Consider the following 17,497-nt stretch of genomic DNA (forward strand, 5'->3'; position numbering starts at 1 on the left):
TGAAAGGCTGCAGTGTGCAAACTGTGTCACCTCATCACTAGGGAGGTTTGCAAGTCCTGCCTAGATGCTGTGTCTTTGAGCCTCTCCTTAGTCCATCTGAGGGTTGCTGAGAGCACTGCTGTCACAGAATCACAGAATGCTAGGGGCTGAAAGGGACCTTGAAAGGTCGTCTAGTCCAACTCCCCTGACAGAGCAGGATCACCTATACCAGATCACACAGGAATGCATCAAAATGGGTCTTGAATATCCCCAGAGAGGGAAACTCTTGATTTTGGTTCAGAACGTTTCTCACAGCCAAAGGGAATGCTGGCACCCATGTCCATCCTAACCAAATGGTTCAAAGCAGGACAGTTGAGCCTGCCTTCCACAGACAGGCCAATGCACAGCTCTCACATTTTCTTTCTCTCTTTTATCACTTCCCTGCATGAGTTTTGGTCTTCATATACTCTTCTTTTAGGAACAAGTTCTTTACCATGAGGGTGGTGGAACACTGGAACAGGTTGCCCAGGGACATAGTTGAGGCCCCATCCTTGGAGGTGAGGCTCAAGAGGGCTCTGGGCAACCTGATCTAGTTGAGGATGTCCCTGCTTACTGCAGAGGGGGTTGGAGGAAATGACCTTTAGAGGTCACTTCCAACCCAGACCATTCTCTGATCCTATGATTTGATCTGTTCTGTGACCCATGTAATGCCATTCAATGTGACATTATAAGCATCTGGTGTAGAATCAACAGCTCTTGGGACATGTACCCTATTGCAATGTCATCTCCTTTTGCCAAAGCAAATGTTTTTGCTAGATGCTCTGTACTATCAAGTATTCTGTTGGCTAATCAGGGAGAAAAAGAAAGCCAGAAAACTTATTTTGCCTTTCTTGAGACCTGTCTCCATGCATTTGACTTTTCTACTTGTGCTAAATGTCTTTCACTCATCCTCTCCACTCCCATTTCTCACAGTCCTCTTAAATATGAGCTGCACCAGGGGAAGTTTAGGCTGGAGGTGAGGAGAAAATTCTTCCCAGAAAGAGTAATTGGCCATTGGAATGTGCTGCCCAGGGAGGTGGTGGAGTCACTGTCCTTGGAGGTGTTCAAAAAGTGATTGGAGGTGGCACTTGAAGCTATGGTTTAGTAGTCATGAGGTGTTGGGTGACAGGTTGGACTGGATGATCTCTGAGGTCTTTTCCAACCTTATTGATTCTGTGATTCTATGTCCTCTAATGAAGCTACAAAGACTTCAAACAGCCAGTCTGGAAGTGATGCTGTGTCCAGTTCTGGGCCCCTCAGTTTAAGAAGGACATTGAGACACTTGAACGTGTCCAGAGAAGGGCAATGAGGCTGGGGAGAGGCCTTGAGCACAGCCCTGTGAGGAGAGGCTGAGGGAGCTGGGGTTGCTTAGCCTGGAGAAGAGAAGGCTCAGGGGTGACCTCATTGCCCTCTATACCTACCTAAAAGGTGGTTGTAGCCAGGAAAGGGTTGGTCTCTTCTCCCAGGCAACCAGCACCAGAACAAGAGGACACAGTCTCAAGCTGCACCAGGGGAAGTTTAGGCTTGAGGTGAGGAGGAAGTTCTTCACCGAGGGAGTCATTGGTCATTGGAATGGGCTGCCCAGGGAGGTGGTGGAGTGTTCAGGAGTAGATTGGACATGGCACTTGGTGCCATGGTCTAGTCATGAGGTCTGTGGTGACGGGTTGGACTCAATGATCTCTGAGGTCTCTTCCAACCTTAGTGATACTGTGATACTGTGTGATACTGTGGTCAGAAAGCCAGGACCAGACTGGTCTCAGCAGTCTTTCCCTAGGTGCAATCTGCCATGTTATTATCTGTAAAAGGCAAATCAAATCTCAGCAGCCACATTTTTAAGGATTAGGAGCTTCCTGTGCAAGACAGTATGTGTTTTTAATACTTTAAGCTGACTTATGAAACTGGTAAACAATGTGGAGGGTGGTGTTGGATGACCTCTTTTACATGCCTGATCATCCTGTCAACATTTTTAATGCATTTGATATTTCCTTCTCATCAGGGTAGAATCAGTTAAGCAGTCACATTCCCCAAAGCTCAGGTTGCATTATACTTTGTCCCACATTTCAGGGTAATAAATGTTGACACAAATTTCACATAAAGTGATTGTTAATTTATTCATAGCTAAAAGGATCTTTAAGAAAAAAAAAGAGAGAGAGAGAAAGAAAAGGGGGAAAAAAACCCAGGAAAAGAACAAGCAGAACAGAAAAGACTTCTCCAGAAGACAAATACACAGCTTGCAGGATGAGAAACGCAGATCTTTCATGCCTCTTTGTTTTGCACACAGTAATGACTGATGGATTCTGATTAGCAATCTTGACCTAGTTAAAGTGCTATTGTTCCTCTGTGTTCCTCCTCTTCTCAAAGGCTGTGGCCAGACATGATATTTTATAATCCATCAGATTCCAAATCTGCATTAAAAAAAGATAATTATTTGTGCTTCAGCAACTTGGACCAAAGCCCCGCTGTTGTATTTCTAGGCACTACACTGTGAACAATATGGATGCATTTTTAGGCTGGTGTGTTCAGTTGGCAAGACGTGGAGCTTTCCATAAATGAAGGTAAATTGTGGGATTTCTAACATATTGATTACTATTCCAGCCTTGTTTCCAGCTAATGAGGATTAAGTGGATACGTGTCAGCCAAGGAACATCCTTATTTGTTACCATAAATTCAGTCTCACTGGCACTTACTACAGTAACAGGGAGACAAACTTGTGTTACCTCTCCATCAGCATTATTACTGACAGTGGTTCTTGTGCCTAAGGATCAGCCAGAACTAGAACTAGGTAGAGAGGGACCTGGTAGGCTGAACATGAGCCTGCAGTGTGCCCAGGCAGCCAAGAGGGCCAATGGCATCCTGGCCTGCATCAAGAACAGTGTGGCCAGCAGGAGCAGGGAAGTCATTGTGCCCCTGTACACTGCACTGGTTAGGCCACACCTCGAGTCCTGTGTCCAGTTCTGGGCCCCTCAGTTTAGGAAGGAGGTTGACTTGCTGGAAGGTGTCCAGAGAAGGACAACGAAGTTGGTGAGGAGTTTGGAACACAGCCCTATGAGGAGAGGCTGAGGGAGCTGGGGTTGCTTAGCCTGGAGAGGAGACTCAGGGGTGACCTTATTGCTCTCTACAACTACCTGAAGGGAAGTTGTAGACAGGCAGAGGTTGGTCTCTTCTCCCAGGCAACCAGCACCAGCACAAGAGGACACAGTCTCAGGCTGTGCCAGGGGAGGTTTAGGCTGGAGGTTAGGAGGAAGTTCTATACAGAGAGAGTGATTGCCCATTGGAATGGGCTGCCTGGGGAGGTGGTGGAGTCACCACCATTGGAGGTGTTCAGGAGGAGACTTGATGGGGTGCTTGGTGCCATGGGTTAGTTGTTTAGGTGGGTTGGATTGGTTGATGAGTTGGACACGATGATCTTGAAGGTCTCTTCCAACCTGGTTTTTTATTATTATTATTATTATTATTATTATTATTATTATTATTATTATTATTATTATTATTAATTATTATTATTACTAGGATGCCGGTGCAAGAAGCCCTGTATTGACTTCTCAAATAGCTTATGGTCAGAAAGACAGGGAAGGGCAGTGGGAAGGGTTAGGATGTGCATAACAAAAACCTCAGGGCAGAAGGTCTGGCTTCTTGTGGTCAGAGTGGTCTCAGGAGATTAGCTAAATGGGAGAGGAATGAGGCAGAGCGGAGGTGTACTGGCTTGTGCTGCCATTACCACTGATAGTGTGAGGCTGAAGGCACCTGCACCTCCTCCTCCTTGCTGCTCAGAGAGAATGGTTGGTCCCTTCCCTGTGGACACAGAGTGGGTGGCCTGAGGCGCCTGGAACTGAGCCTGTGCAAACCAGGCTGGACTGGGAAACAGCATCTGCTACTCTTGCAAAGCTCTTTGCAGCTATGGTAGGACTGCCTTGACTGAACCACGGTGCTATGTGGTGCTGTGTGGTGCTGTGAGGACACACCAGCTCTCAGCACTCCTCCCCACTGTGCAGTGTGCCCAAGGCCTCTACTCTGTCACTCAGTATGAAAAATTAATGTTGTTTCCTAGACCAGCATCATCCAACAGATTGGATCTTCTGAACCTGGAGTGCTAAAACTTCTCTGAAGACAACTGCTTGCATTCTCAGCCATGTCAGGAGTTGCAAATGAAGACAAAGGATTCAAAATAGATACCTCTTGCTGTGCAGAGAAAGTGCAGAGCAGAGGGGCTGGGGAGAGGTGCTCAGAAGAGGACCATGCTATTGAGATCTTCATGAGAGGTGTTAGGATGAACCTGATGCCCTGGGTATAGTGAAGAGTGGGGAAAGCCAGAGCCAGATTTCAGGAGATATGTAGATGAAGTGGTAATGGGAGCCCCTTTTCTTGCTCCTAAAATCTGTGTCCATAGTCAGAAATGGTCCATGAGGGTGCATGAGGGTCTCTTCCAACCTGGTTTGGTTTATTCTAATAAAGGTTTATTCTAATGTGTGGTCATGGAATTAGGACCTGTGAAGGTTTCAGAGGTGGAGTTCAGGGCAATGAACTCTCTTTGTCTTTGTGTCAGCCATGGGCCACCTCAGTGGTGCTGCAGCTGGGCTTGGTGTGAGCCCCCACAACTGTCTTCGCAGCTGAGGTGGTAAGACAACAAGGAGAGGGGCCTTCTGCATCCTGGTGAGATGCCTGCAACAAGGAGGCTCTGAAGTGGAGAACCCCAGGCTGTGCCTGGAGAGGTGCTCTGCTCTGGACACTGCAGGAGGTGGCACTCCAGAAGGGTGGCAGCAAATGCTGCAAACCAGTTTCAAAAGTGAGAGCCGCTGTCATTCAGTATCAGGCCCTAAGTCCCAGAAGTGGCTTGCTGGGTCCAGCCCTAGGATGCAAAGGTGCTTTCACAGCATAAATAAGAAGTAGCAGTCAGCATTTTTCCCTCCTTTGGAATTTTACTTTATTTTTTTTATCACTTCATTGTTTGAATATTTTCCCTGGTTTTCATGCAATTCCCTTACCCTTTCCCCTCCACAGCTACACGAAGGCTTTTGTTTACAGTGCAGCCATAGATACAGTCAGCACATATTGTGAGAAAGTCTAGGAACCTTTTAAAGTGGATTTGCTTCTGCATCACAAGCATAAAATCCAAAGCTGCTTTTTTAGCATCAGAAGTATTACTCCACTTGAGTTGCTAACACTGCCGTGCTGCCCGCTTCACCAAGTGTGATAATCACTTGGGGTTAAAGTTAGCAGCAGTTTTGTCCCCAGTGTTCCACCACACAGGCTAAGAAAAACTGCAAACTCTAGCAGGAGAATATGAGAGAGAGGAGAAAAAGATGGTAGCAGATCTTTCTTTGGTATCTTCAGTTAGTAAGGACTGGTGGAGACTTCAGACTGTCACACTCCTGCATTTTCTCTGTAGTTCACTCAGAGCATTTTGGTGTTATGGTCCAGTCTTAAGTGTCTGTCTATAAACATTTTGAGATGACAATTAGATACAGAATAGAATACAGAATACAGAATTAATCAGGTGGGAAAAGACCTTTGAGATCATCAAGTCCAACCTATCACCCAACACCATCTAATCAACTAACCCATGGCACCAAGTGCTCCATCCAGTCTCTTCTTAAACACCTCCAGGGATGGTGACTCCACCACCTCCCTGGGCAGCACATTCCAGCAGCCAATCACTCCTTCTGTGAAGAATTTCTTCCTAACATCCATCCTAAATGTGATGTGTTACTAACATCTAGATGTGTTACTAACATCTCTGTTCAAGACCAGGATGGGCTGCAATGGGAAATGAATTCGGGTTGTTTGGAGCTCTGCACGCACAGTGAAATACTTGGGCAAGTCAGTCACATCCAAGTGCCAGGCTCTACACATTGGCCACAACAACCCCATGCAGTGCTACAGGCTGAGGTCAGAGTGGCTGGAGAGTGGCCAGGCAGACAGGGACCTGGGGGTACTGGCTGAACATGAGCCAGCAATGTGCCCAGACAGCCAAGAGGGCCAATGGCATCCTGGCCTGTATCAGGAATAGTGTGGCCAGCAGGAGCAGGGAGGTCATTCTGCCCTGTATTCAGCATTGGTTAGGCCACACCTTGAGTCCTGTGTCCAGTTCTGGGCCCCTTGGTTTAGGAAAGATGTTGAGATGCTGGAAGGTGTCCAGAGAAGGGCAACAAAGCTGGGGAGGGGTTTGGAGCACAGCCCTGTGAGGAGAGGCTGAGGGAGCTGGGGTTGCTTAGCCTGGAGAAGAGGAGGCTCAGGGGAGACCTTCTTGCTCTCTACCACTACCTGAAAAAATATGAATACATCTTCAGGAAAATCCTCTCACTTTATACTTGGTTAAAAATTTCAGCCAAAAGAAAGGTGAAGCCAAAGCCTTTGGGGGTTATTTGTTGGGATTTTTATTTGCCAAAAAAGAGAAATTATTTAGTAATAGATGTTGATGAGCTCCAGTTATTATTATTTTGGTGAAACTCCTGCTGATTTGGGCTGATGTCAGGGAGCCTGAGAGAAGTAACTGCCTCTCTTAAATTTCTTTTCAGACTGAGAATAAGCTTTAAATAGAAATTGTCCATCTGCACAGGTCATGAAATCACACTGGCTCATTTAGACCAAGTCATCTCTAGAGTTTTGCCCTCTGCTGTTAACATCCCTGAGCAGTTTGCTCAGAAACAGCAGAGCATTACCTTGCCAACGTGATCTCCAGAGGCTTAGCCTGAGCAGTTTTAACTTCAGGAACTCAATGCATCCAGCACTTCCTTGCCGTGTGTGAACTTGTGCTGACTCACCAGAGCCTGCTCAGCAAAAGGTCTTACAATAAGAGAGGCTGCCGGGAAATGTGTGTACTCTTTGATGGTTCATGCAGTGCTGCCCACCTACCTGTGGGATGGAGCTGTGCATGGAGGGCTTCCCCCTCTCCCACTTACTGTCATGTCACTTATTTCCCATCACAGAGCCTTTCAGTATTACCCAGGTTGGAGATGTGTAATCGTGAGCCCGTCTGATCCGAGGACTGTGGCTCTGTGTTATCACAACTTTTGCCTTACTTTTGCTGACCTAAAACCATCCTGGCTTGAAAACTGGAAGAGATGGAGCTTGAAATCTGGCAAGATTCTCTGAAGAGCCTGCACTTTGCTTGGGGGAAAAGGGCTGAAACACTGGCTGTCAATCAGTAACTGAAAAGTGTCTGATTGGAGTGATCAGCCCCTAGTCTGCTCCCCTTCGAAAACAAACCAGGAATGACACTTGGGCAGCAGCGCTCTGTGGAAGGCAAGACAGGGAGAGCCCTGTGATGCACACTGCTTGTCCTGCTGAACAAGCACAGACCAGTTCCCTACAAATACCCTGACATATAATTGACAACAGCTTGATGCAAGGAGGGAGAGGGGGCTTCCTACTTGTGGGGTGCTCATATGCTTCCCATTCCCTCGCTCTCCAGGTCCTGAACTTGTGAGGTATGTGGAATCAGAACCATTCCAGCAGCTTTGCGTGAGAGTACCCTGCACCATTGTAGCCTCACTCTCTCTCATTTCTACTTTAGGCTGGGGACATCTATTGACCAAGGTGTTGTCAGCATTCAGAGGGCAGTGTTTGCAAGGTTTTGGGCAGAAGTGATAAGCCCATACTTGTTACTTCGCCTTTAGAAGTGCATAGTGCCCCTTTTGGAGGGTACTTTAGGGAAGCAGATGTCATGAAACCAGGAGTCCTCCAGATCATGTTGAGGTGCAGAGCACTAAGCTAAGGGAAGTGTCTGGGGATCATGGTGTTCTCCCTGGCTCTGCTGCTGACTTGTGTGCATCACCAGGCAAACCACTTCACAGCTAACCCTTATCTGCTAGCAGCTGTTTCAAAAGCAGAAGAAAACAGTGTAGAGCAACACCTGCATTTTAATTGCATGAGACAGCCTGGTGCAGGTGCTCTGAAAATGGGAAGACATTTTAAACAGCTCCCTCTGCCTCGAAGTGTCAAACAAAAGAAATATTAACTCAGAAAGGCAGGTCAAGTACATGTAGCATATACATATGGAGAGGATATTTATTAACTTTCTGCTCAGCCTTTCTGTCAGCAGCACATCTGAAAGCAAAACATGCTGCCAAGTCATGTATTCTGGTGACCTGGGGACTTCCCCATTTCCCAGGAAGATGAATCTGGGGGCATGAGAATGATTTCTAATAAACACATTGACAGTGAAGCTGATGGTAAAAGGAAGTGCAGCTTACTGCCTTTTTCTCTCTTGTATTTTTTTCAAAGGAAAGTACAGTGACTCATGTGTCAGAAGGAACATGCTAACCAAAGACACTCTGTGAACTTCACAGCATCAGAAACAGTGTGGCCAGCAGGAGCAGGGAGATCATTCTGCCCCTGTACTCAGCACTGGTTAGGCTACACCTTGAGTCCTGTGTCCAGTTCTGGGCCTCTCAATTTAAGAAGGACACTGAGACACCTGAATGTGTCCAGAGAAGGGCAACAAAGCTGGGGAGGGGTTTGGAGCACAAGCCCTATGAGGAGCGGCTGAGGGAGCTGGAGTTGCTTAGCCTGGAGAAGAGAAGGCTCAGGAGAGACCTTATTGCTCTCTACAACAACCTGAAGAGAGCTTGTGGACAGGTGGGGGTTGTTCTCTTCTCCCAGGCCACCAGCACAAGAGGACACAGTCTCAAGCTGTGCCAGGGGAAGTTTAGGCTGGAGGTGAGGAGAAAGTTCTTCCCAGAAATAGTTGTTAGCCATTGGAATGTGCTGCCCAGGGAGGTGGTGGAGTCACCATCCCTGGAGGTGTTCAAGAGGGGATTGGAGGTGGCACTCGAAGCCATGGTTTAGTGAATCCTGAGGTGTTGGGTGATAGGTTGGACTTGATGATCTCTGAGGTCTTTTCCAACCTTACTGATTCTGTGATTCTCTGATTCTAAGTGATCACCCAAAAGTGGCCCTTTGGGGGACACATAAGGGCAATCAGTTAGTCTTGAGGGCACAAGGTCTTCAGGCTCATATGGCTGGGCGTCCACATGCCTGTCCTTGTGAACTCAGGAATCTGTGATTTAAAAGCTGTGCTGGAAACTGAATTTGAGATAGGAGATTTCTGGTGTCAGAGACAGAAGCTGCAAGTTTTATTTTGAAGGGCTAAACTCAGTGACCTGCTGATGCAATGGAAGGATAGATGGGTTTGGAGGAAATATGTATTTGTCAGTGGAGCTTTCCCCAGGCAGTTCAGTGGTATTCACACCAGAACAGAAGTGTTCACAACTGGAGCTATCTGGGAAGCACTGTTACCTGTAGATAAGCCTAATGGGAATGGAGGCTGCAACAAAGTAGTATGTGCTGCTGGACTTCTGTACAGGAAATAGTAGGACACAAATAATGTGACTGGAAGATCTTGTAAGAGTCATCTTTCCTCACTTAAATGGAAAACCAGAGTTCACCACGTTCTCTCTGCCCATCGCAGCCTCCTGAGGTATCACAGTTTGTACGGGAGCTGTTTTCTCACTGGCACACACAGATATTTGTCAGATGATATTATCCTGTTGCCTATGAGACCAGTGCACTTCAGCCCAGGTGCAGCAAGGCAGAAGTTGAGCCATGTTTTCCTGCAGAGTTTGCTGACATTGCTCAGCCGTGTGTGCTTGTTCACAGCTCTGTGTCTGCACCTTTAACGTACCCAGAGAGTGACACGACAGCCATCCCTCCTTTTATCATAGAATCACAGAATCAATAAGGTTGGAAAAGACCTCAAAGATCATCAAGTCCAACCTAGCACCCAACACCTCATGACTAACTAAACCATGGCTTCAAGTGCCACCTCCAATCCCTTTTTGAATGCCTCCAGGGACAGTGACTCCACCACCTCCCTGGGCAGCACATCCCAATGACTAACAACTCTCTCTGTGAAGAACTTTCTCCTCACCTCCAGCCTGAACCTCCCCTGGTGCAGCTTGAGACTGTGTCCTCTTGTTCTGGTGGTGGTTGCCTGGGAGAAGAGACCAACCCCCACCTGGCTACAACCTCCCTTCAGGTAGTTGTAGAGAGCAATAAGGTCTCCCCTGAGCCTCCTCTTCTCCAGGCTAAGCAACCCCAGCTCCCTCAGCCTCTCCTCACAGGGCTGTGCTCGAGGCCTCTCCCCAGCCCCGTTGCCCTTCTCTGGACACGTTGAAGTGTCTCAGTGTCCTTCTTAAATTCAACTGTGTGCGAAGTAACCCTGCTTGAGGGTATCTGCCCCTTGCTTGGGGGTATATGCAGCTAGTCCAAAATTTTCAGCTGGTTTTGTGTGCAGGGGTTGGGAATTTGCGTGCACAGCCGCGGCAGGTGGGTGTAGATCAGGTGGACAGAGCTGTGAACGTCTTTCTCTTTAGTCGGCACACAGGGCCTGCAAGCAGGTCGCTGTAAACACTGAGGGGAAAGGAAACAGAGCTCCAGTTCTCCGAGCAGTGTTGGGTGGACAGTGTGCTTTGTAGCAGATGTTTCAGGACATAAACAATTTGGGCTTAATGTATTAATATACCTCTCTGAAAAATAATCTGGCAGTACATCGTGGGCCAGACCCTTGGCTGACATAGCGTGATGTGACTCCAGTGGTTTCATTTTCAGTTCTGAACAACTTAACATCTGACATCTTTAATTATACACATCTCTGGCTAGTATAAACCTGTGTGTGAGATGGGATTGACTGGATCTGGTGTGTGCCATTAAAACCTCTCCTACAACAGTCAAAAATGGCTTTTTGGATCATACACCGAAGTCATGAGGGTGAAATCCTGCAGCACTGGGTGGGCACAAAGGCAGATTTCATTACTACTCAGTGTGCACCTGCAGCCCAGAAAACCAATCAGATCCTGGGCTGCATCAGGAGAAGTGTGGCCAGCAGGTCCAGGGAGGTGATCCTCCCCCTCTGCTCAGCCCTGGTGAGACCCCACCTGGAGTACTGTGTCCAGTTCTGGAGCCCCTATTACAAGAGGGATCTGGAGGTGCTGGAAGGTGTCCAGAGAAGGGCCACGAGGATGATCAGAGGGCTGGAGCACCTCTCCTATGTGGACAGACTGAAGGAGTTGGGGCTGTACAGTCTGGAGAAGAGAAGGCTCCCAGGTGACCTAATTGTGGCCTTCCAGTATCTGAAGGGGGCCTACAGGAAGGCTGGGGAGGGACTGCTCAGGATCTCAGGTAGTGATAGGACTAGGGGGAATGGAATGAAGCTGGAGGTGGGGAGATTCAGGCTGGAGGTGAGGAGGAAGTTCTTCCCCATGAGAGTGGTGAAGCCCTGGAATGGGTTGTCCAGGGAGGTGGTTGAGGCCCTGTCCCTGGAGGTGTTTAAGCCCAGGCTGGCTGAGGCTCTGGCCAGGCTGCTCTGGTGTGGGGTGTCCCTGCCCATGGCAGGGGGGTTGGAACTAGATGATCCTTGTGGTCCCTTCCAACCCTGAATGATACTGTGATACTATGATACTGCTATTTAAAAATACTCCAGATCTATCTAACACAGTTGGATGGCAGCAAATCTGAGGCAGGTATGTCCTAGCTATGCCAGCTACACCTCTGGTGACCTCCCTCTACTCTAAGCCTTGGGGGAGGAGGATTTGTGGTAAAAACAAGCCAGTGGTGCTCAAAAAATACCCATGGCTACAAGGACAGGGGTGGTTGTGGCAGCAAGATGTCCACAGCATGTTTTCTTACAGTTCTGTGTAGTTTCATTGTTCTCTTGATCTCTTCTCCCAGGCAGCCAGCACCACAAAAAGAGGACACAGTCTCAGGCTGTGCCAGGGGAGGTTTAGGCTGGAGGTTAGGAAGAAGTTCTGTACAGAGAGAGTGATTTGCCATTGGAATGTGCTGCCTGGGGAGGTGGTGGAGTCACCATCACTGGAGGTGTTCAGGAGGAGATTTGATAGTGTGCTTGGTTGCATGGTTTAGTTAATTAGGTGGTGTTGGATGATAGGCTGGATGTGATGATCCTGAAGGTCTCTTCCAACCTGGTTTATTCTGTTCTATTCTGTTCTTTAATATCTTTATCAATGATCTGGATGAGGGGATTGAATGCACCCTCAGCTGGCAGATAACACTAAGCTGGGAGGGAGTGCTGATCTGCTTGAAGGTAGGAAGGCTCTCCAGAGGGACCTGAACAGGCTGGATCAGTGGGCTGAGGTCATTTGTATGAGATGCAACAAAGCCGAGTGCCGCATCCTGCACTTGGGTCACAACCCCGTGCAATACTGCAGGTCTAGGGAAGAGTGGCTGGAAAGGTGCCCAGCAGAGATGAGGATGTTGATCAACAGCCAGCTGAACAGGAGCTAGCAGTGTACTCAGATGGCCAAGAAGGCCAACAGCATCCTGGCCTGTATCAGGAGCAGTGTGACAAGCAGGGCCAGGAAAGTTGTTGTGCCCCAGTACTCAGCACTGGTGAGACCACATCTTGAGTGCTGTGTTCATTTTTAGGCCCTTCACTATAAGAAAGATGTTGAGGTGCTGGAGTGTGTCCAAAGAAGGTCAATGAAGCTGGTGAGGAGTGTAGAGAACATGTCTTAGAAGGACCAGCTGAGGGAAATGGGGTTGTTTAGTCTGGAGAAGGGAGACCTTCTTGCTATCTTCAGCTGCCTGGAAAGAGGTTGCAGTGAGGTGGGTGTTGGGGTCTTCTCCCCAGTAACAAGTTATAGGAGGAGAGGAAATGGCCTCAAGTTTTGCCAGGGGAGATTTAGAATGGATAGCTGAAGAAATTTTTTCACTGAAAGGGTTACTGAACACTACATAGGCTTCCCAGGGACACTGTTGAGTCGCCATCCCTGAAGGTGTTTAACGGATGCACAGGTCTGGTGCTAAGTGAAGTGGTTTAGCACCAGACATGGCAGAGTAAGGCAATGGTTGGACTCAATGATCTTAAAGGTCTTTTCCAACCAAACTACTGCTGTGATTCTGTGATTGACAGAGAAAGCCCAGAGTGACTTCCTGTACTAAGCAAGGCTTACTTGCCTATTGCCTTTTAAGATCCTTTTAGCAAATAGACTACAGACTGTTTCTTTGGTGTCATCTAATGTGAGTCTCTTTGGTCTCTACTTCTTTCAGCTCCAAGGCTCCTTGAAGAGAAAGTTGGTGGTAAATCTGTCGCCTGTCAACAACAAGAGGCCCAATGGTATTTCTGAAAGCTCTTTCCTTGACATTAAGAGGATAAGAGTGGGTGATAATATCTCAGTGGGACAAAGTGGACAGCATGTCAACAATTGCCAAAGCCAGTCAATGTCAGGAACTATGTCTGTGGGGCAAGGACCACAACGAAAGGCCAGCAACTTAGCAAACAATACACATGCCAGTGGGAATGGCATGTTTAATATGACTTTGAAAGAGGTAAAGAAAGAACCGGGCGAAACAGTGTCCTGCAGCAAACACTTAGACGGCCAGGCGCCCCATGAGAACATGTTCCCTAACAGGTATGGGGAAGATTCATGGGAACAAATGATGGATCTGGAGCTTCAGGAACTGTTTAATGAGCTCACTAACATCTCCGTGCCGCCAATGAGTGATCTGGAGCTGGAGAATATGATAAACGCCACCATAAAACAAGATGAGCCATTCAACATCGACCTGGGGCAGCAGAGCCAGAGGGGGCCTGTGAGATCTCTGCAGATGGATAAGATGGTGATAAAAAGTGAATATACACCGGGCATGAATCAGGCTCCTGTGGGCTCCCCACAGATGAGGCCTTCTTCTACAGGCCCAGCCTTCACTATGGCCACCACTGCCATGTCCACCTCTTCGCCCATCCCTTCGGTGCCTCAGAGTCAAGCGCAAGTATCGCAGGTTTCTTCTGCATCCAGTCGGCCGTTGCCTAACTGGCAAGAGGTGTCTCACGCACAGCAGCTCAAACAGATTGCAGCCAACCGGCAGCAGCACGCCTTGATTCAGCAGCAGCAGCAGCAGCAGCAGCAGCAGAACCAGACAGCCAACTGGACCACTCTGTCCCCGTCAGGACCTTCCCCTGGACCCTTTGTGCAAGAGAAAATCCCCAGCCCCTCTTTCCGCCAGCAGCAGTTCAGCCCGCAAAGCTCAGCAATGCTCGGGGTACCGGTGAATGGAAACCAGTCGAAAGGGATGAACAGCTATGGTTATAAACCAGCCGCTCCCCAGAGCAACCCCATGGACATAATCATGCAACAGAAGCCTCAGGACCTCAACAGGAACTTTATCAACAGTGCTCAGCCGTCACTGGAGCAGCATCACAGCAACACAAAGCCTTTGTTTCACTTCAACTCAGAGCAAACAAACCAGCAGATGCCTTCAGGTTTGGGTTCCCAAAACAAGCCTGCCCTTCTGCACTACACGCAGCAGGCACAGGGTTCGGCCCCCGTGCAACCGCCGCAGCAGCAGCAGCAGCCACAGCCGCAGCCGCAGCCTGCTCAGCCTCTCCCAAACCAACCTCTTCAAAGGCCACCTACTATACCCCTAGCAATGCAGCAAAAAATGCTGCTTCAGAAGATGCAGCAAAGCCAGCAAATCTCAGGTTTGCAGTATCCAGTCTCTCAGCAGCAGCACAGACAGGTAAGGCAAACTCCTCCTCATTTGCTACAGTCTCTTTCAGGTTGGAGCAGTAAAAAGGCTTTTTCAGCCCGGCCTTGTTCCTCCAGGAGGTATTTTCTGGTGGCAGATAGTGTCCATTTCAGCATAAATGGCATGTTTAGGACTTGTTCACATGTATTATGGATATACACATTGACAAGAATTTCAAGACAGAGGTGGTTTTTTTCCTTAATGCAATGGAGTGAATGTCACTGCTGCACATTATGTAGATACCTGTCAGAAAGGTGAGCTAGCAGGACAGGCAAGCTTATTTTTGACCACTGTCTTAAGTGTTCTAGCGTGATAAAAAGAAAAGTAGGCTCTTTTGAGAGGCAAAATTGTAATGAATTCCTTTGTTATCTTGGATAATGTGTTTTACAACTTCGATTTTTAGGCCATCATTTTTCCTCAGGGAGGCAGGGTTAGGAAGTTCTGGTTTCAGATATCTTTTGAGTGACATGACAGAAATGTTGTTTGCACGCTGGTTATCTGCTTGGCAAAGGAAAGTTAAGACATTATCTGCGAGCTTTATAAACACCTATCACACTTCTGGGAATCTTCTGTGGATAAAATATGTGCTTAGATATGAAGGTGAAGGTTGCCACAGATATGTCTACAATTATATACCACGTGGCCAGCCCCCACTGCCTTATCATGAGACAGTGCTCAGACAAAATCAGTTGTTACAGCTCAGCTGTACTATGCCAAGTCACTGTGCACCAAGACGTCAAGTTTCAGACCTGCCAGTCAAAGTTGGAATACTCAGCCTCACTGTTCCCTAGAAAGTGGAAACCAGGGATCAGTGCTGGGCCCCATCCTCTTTAACAGCTTCACTGATGATCTGGATGAGGGGATTGAGTCAGTCATCAGCAAATTTGCAGATGACACCAAGTTAGGAGCAGATGTTGGTCAGTTAGAGGGTGAAGGGCTCTGCAGAGGGACCTCGACCAACTGGACAGATGGGCAGAGTCCAATGGATGGCATTCAACAAATCCAAGTGCTGGGTGCTGCACTTTGGCCATGGCAATCCCATGCAGAGCTACAGGCTCTGAGGGGCTGAAGAGCTCCCAAACAGAGAGGGACCTGGGGGTGCTGATTGACAGCTGCCTAAACATGAGCCAGCAGTGTGCCCAGGTGGCCAAGAGGGCCAATGGCATCCTGGCCTGCATTAGGAATAGTGTGGCCAGCAGGAGCAGGGAACTCATTGTGCCCCTGGACTCTGCATTGGTTAGGCCACACCTTGAGTCCTGTGTGCAGTTCTGGGCCCCTCAGTTTAAGAAGGACATTGAGACTTTTGAAGGTGTCCAGAGGAGGGCAACAAGGCTGGGGAGAGGCCTTGAGCACAGCCCTGTGAGGAGAGGCTGAGGGACCTGGGGTTGCTTAGCCTGGAGAAGAGGAAGCTCAGGGGAGACCACATTGCCCTCTACAACTACCTGAAAGGTGGTTGTAGCCAGGTGGGGGTTGGTCTCTTCTCCCAGGCAGCCAGCACCAGAACAAGGGGACACAGTCTCAAGCTGTGCCAAGGGAAGTTTAGGCTCAAGGTGAGGAGAAAGTTCTTCACCGAGGGAGTCATTCGTCATTGGAATGTGCTGCCCAGGGAGGTGGTGGAGTCACCATCCCTGGAGGTGTTCAAGAGGAGATTGGACATGGCACTTGGTGGTCTAGTCATGAGATATGTGTTGATAGGTTGGACTCGATGATCCTCGAGGTCTCTTCCAACCTTAGTGATACTGTGACACTGTGATACACTCTGGGAAGCTTTGGTGGGACTTGGGCTCAACCCATTTGAAGGTGTGGAATGGCAAAAGAGGTGTAGAGATCATTTTGGGATGTGCAAAATAACTAGAAGAAACTACTGCAAAGTGAAAGCCTGAGTCTTCCACGAAGTCCCAGGTAAGCAGCATTGTGAATGTATCATTCAGAACTGGAATTGCATTGCCAAACTCTTTGGGCAAACACTGATGTTTTGGTAAAAAAAAGTTAAGTAAATATAGTTGTATGCATAGACAAATTTCTCATTTTAACTCTTTTAAATCCCCTGACCAATTAACCATGACTTTCTCCAACAGAAAATCCCTTAGCAAAAGGTACCAGGTGAAACCTATGGGTAGCTGTGGGTGGGGAGACTTTGCTTTGTTGGAAGATAGAATAGAATAGAATAGAATAGAATAGAATAGAATAGAATAGAATAGAATAGAATAGAATAGAATAGAATAGAATAGAATAGACCAGGTAGGAAGAGACCTTCAAGATCATTGAGTCCAACTTATCATCCAACACCACCTAAACAACTAACCCATGGCACCAAGCACCCCATCAAGTCTCCTCCTGAACACCTCCAATGATGGTGACTCCACCACCTCCCCAGGCAGCCCATTCCAATGGGCAATCACTCTCTCTGTGTAAAACTTCTTCCTAACATCCAGCCTAAACCTCCCCTGGTGCAGCCTGAGACTATGTCTTCTTGTTCTGCTACTGGCTGCCTGGGAGAAGAGACCAACCTCTGCCTGTCTTCAACTCCCCTTCAGGTAGTTCTACAGAGCAATAAGGTCACCCCTGAGTCTCCTCTTCTCCAGGCTAAGCAACCCCAGCTCCCTCAGCCTCTCTTCATAGGGCTTGTGTTCCAAACCCCTCACCAACTTTGTTGCCCTTCTCTGGACACATTCGAGCAACTCCACATCTTTCCTAAACTGAGGGGCCCAGAACTGGACACAGAACTCGAGGTGTGGCCTAACCAGTGCAGCATACAGGGGCACAATGACCTCCCTGCTCCTGCTGGCCACACTGGTCCTGATGCAGGCCAGGATGCCATTGGCCCTCCTGGCTGCCTGAGCACACTGCAGGCTCATGTTCATCCTACCATCGACCAGCACCCCCAGGTCCCTCTCTGCCTGGCTGCTATCCAGCCACTCTGAACGACCCTTGGTAGGCATCAAGTTCGACTTTGCTGTTTTACAGCAAGTCTTAACTGGCAGTTCTCTCCTCC

The 17,497-nt window shown here is 48.3% G+C and overlaps 1 protein-coding gene across 1 annotated transcript in view; it reads left to right on the forward strand.

Annotated features, from left to right (window-relative positions):
- Window positions 1–2,550: 2,550 nt before the first annotated feature.
- LOC137444526 (mastermind-like protein 2) overlaps window positions 2,551–17,497 on the forward strand; it is a 93,503-nt gene continuing 78,556 nt past the window's right edge. The window contains exons 1-2 of the mRNA XM_068145334.1: window positions 2,551–2,573; window positions 13,024–14,493. Of these exons, the coding sequence (XP_068001435.1) occupies window positions 2,568–2,573; window positions 13,024–14,493 (1,476 nt within the window). The 5' untranslated portion in view covers window positions 2,551–2,567. The remainder of the gene's footprint in view (window positions 2,574–13,023; window positions 14,494–17,497) is intronic.

This window comes from Melanerpes formicivorus, unplaced genomic scaffold, assembly GCF_026170545.1.
Source record: "Melanerpes formicivorus ecotype bairdi unplaced genomic scaffold, bMelFor1.0.p_v2 SCAF_1, whole genome shotgun sequence".
NCBI lineage: Eukaryota > Metazoa > Chordata > Aves > Piciformes > Picidae > Melanerpes > Melanerpes formicivorus.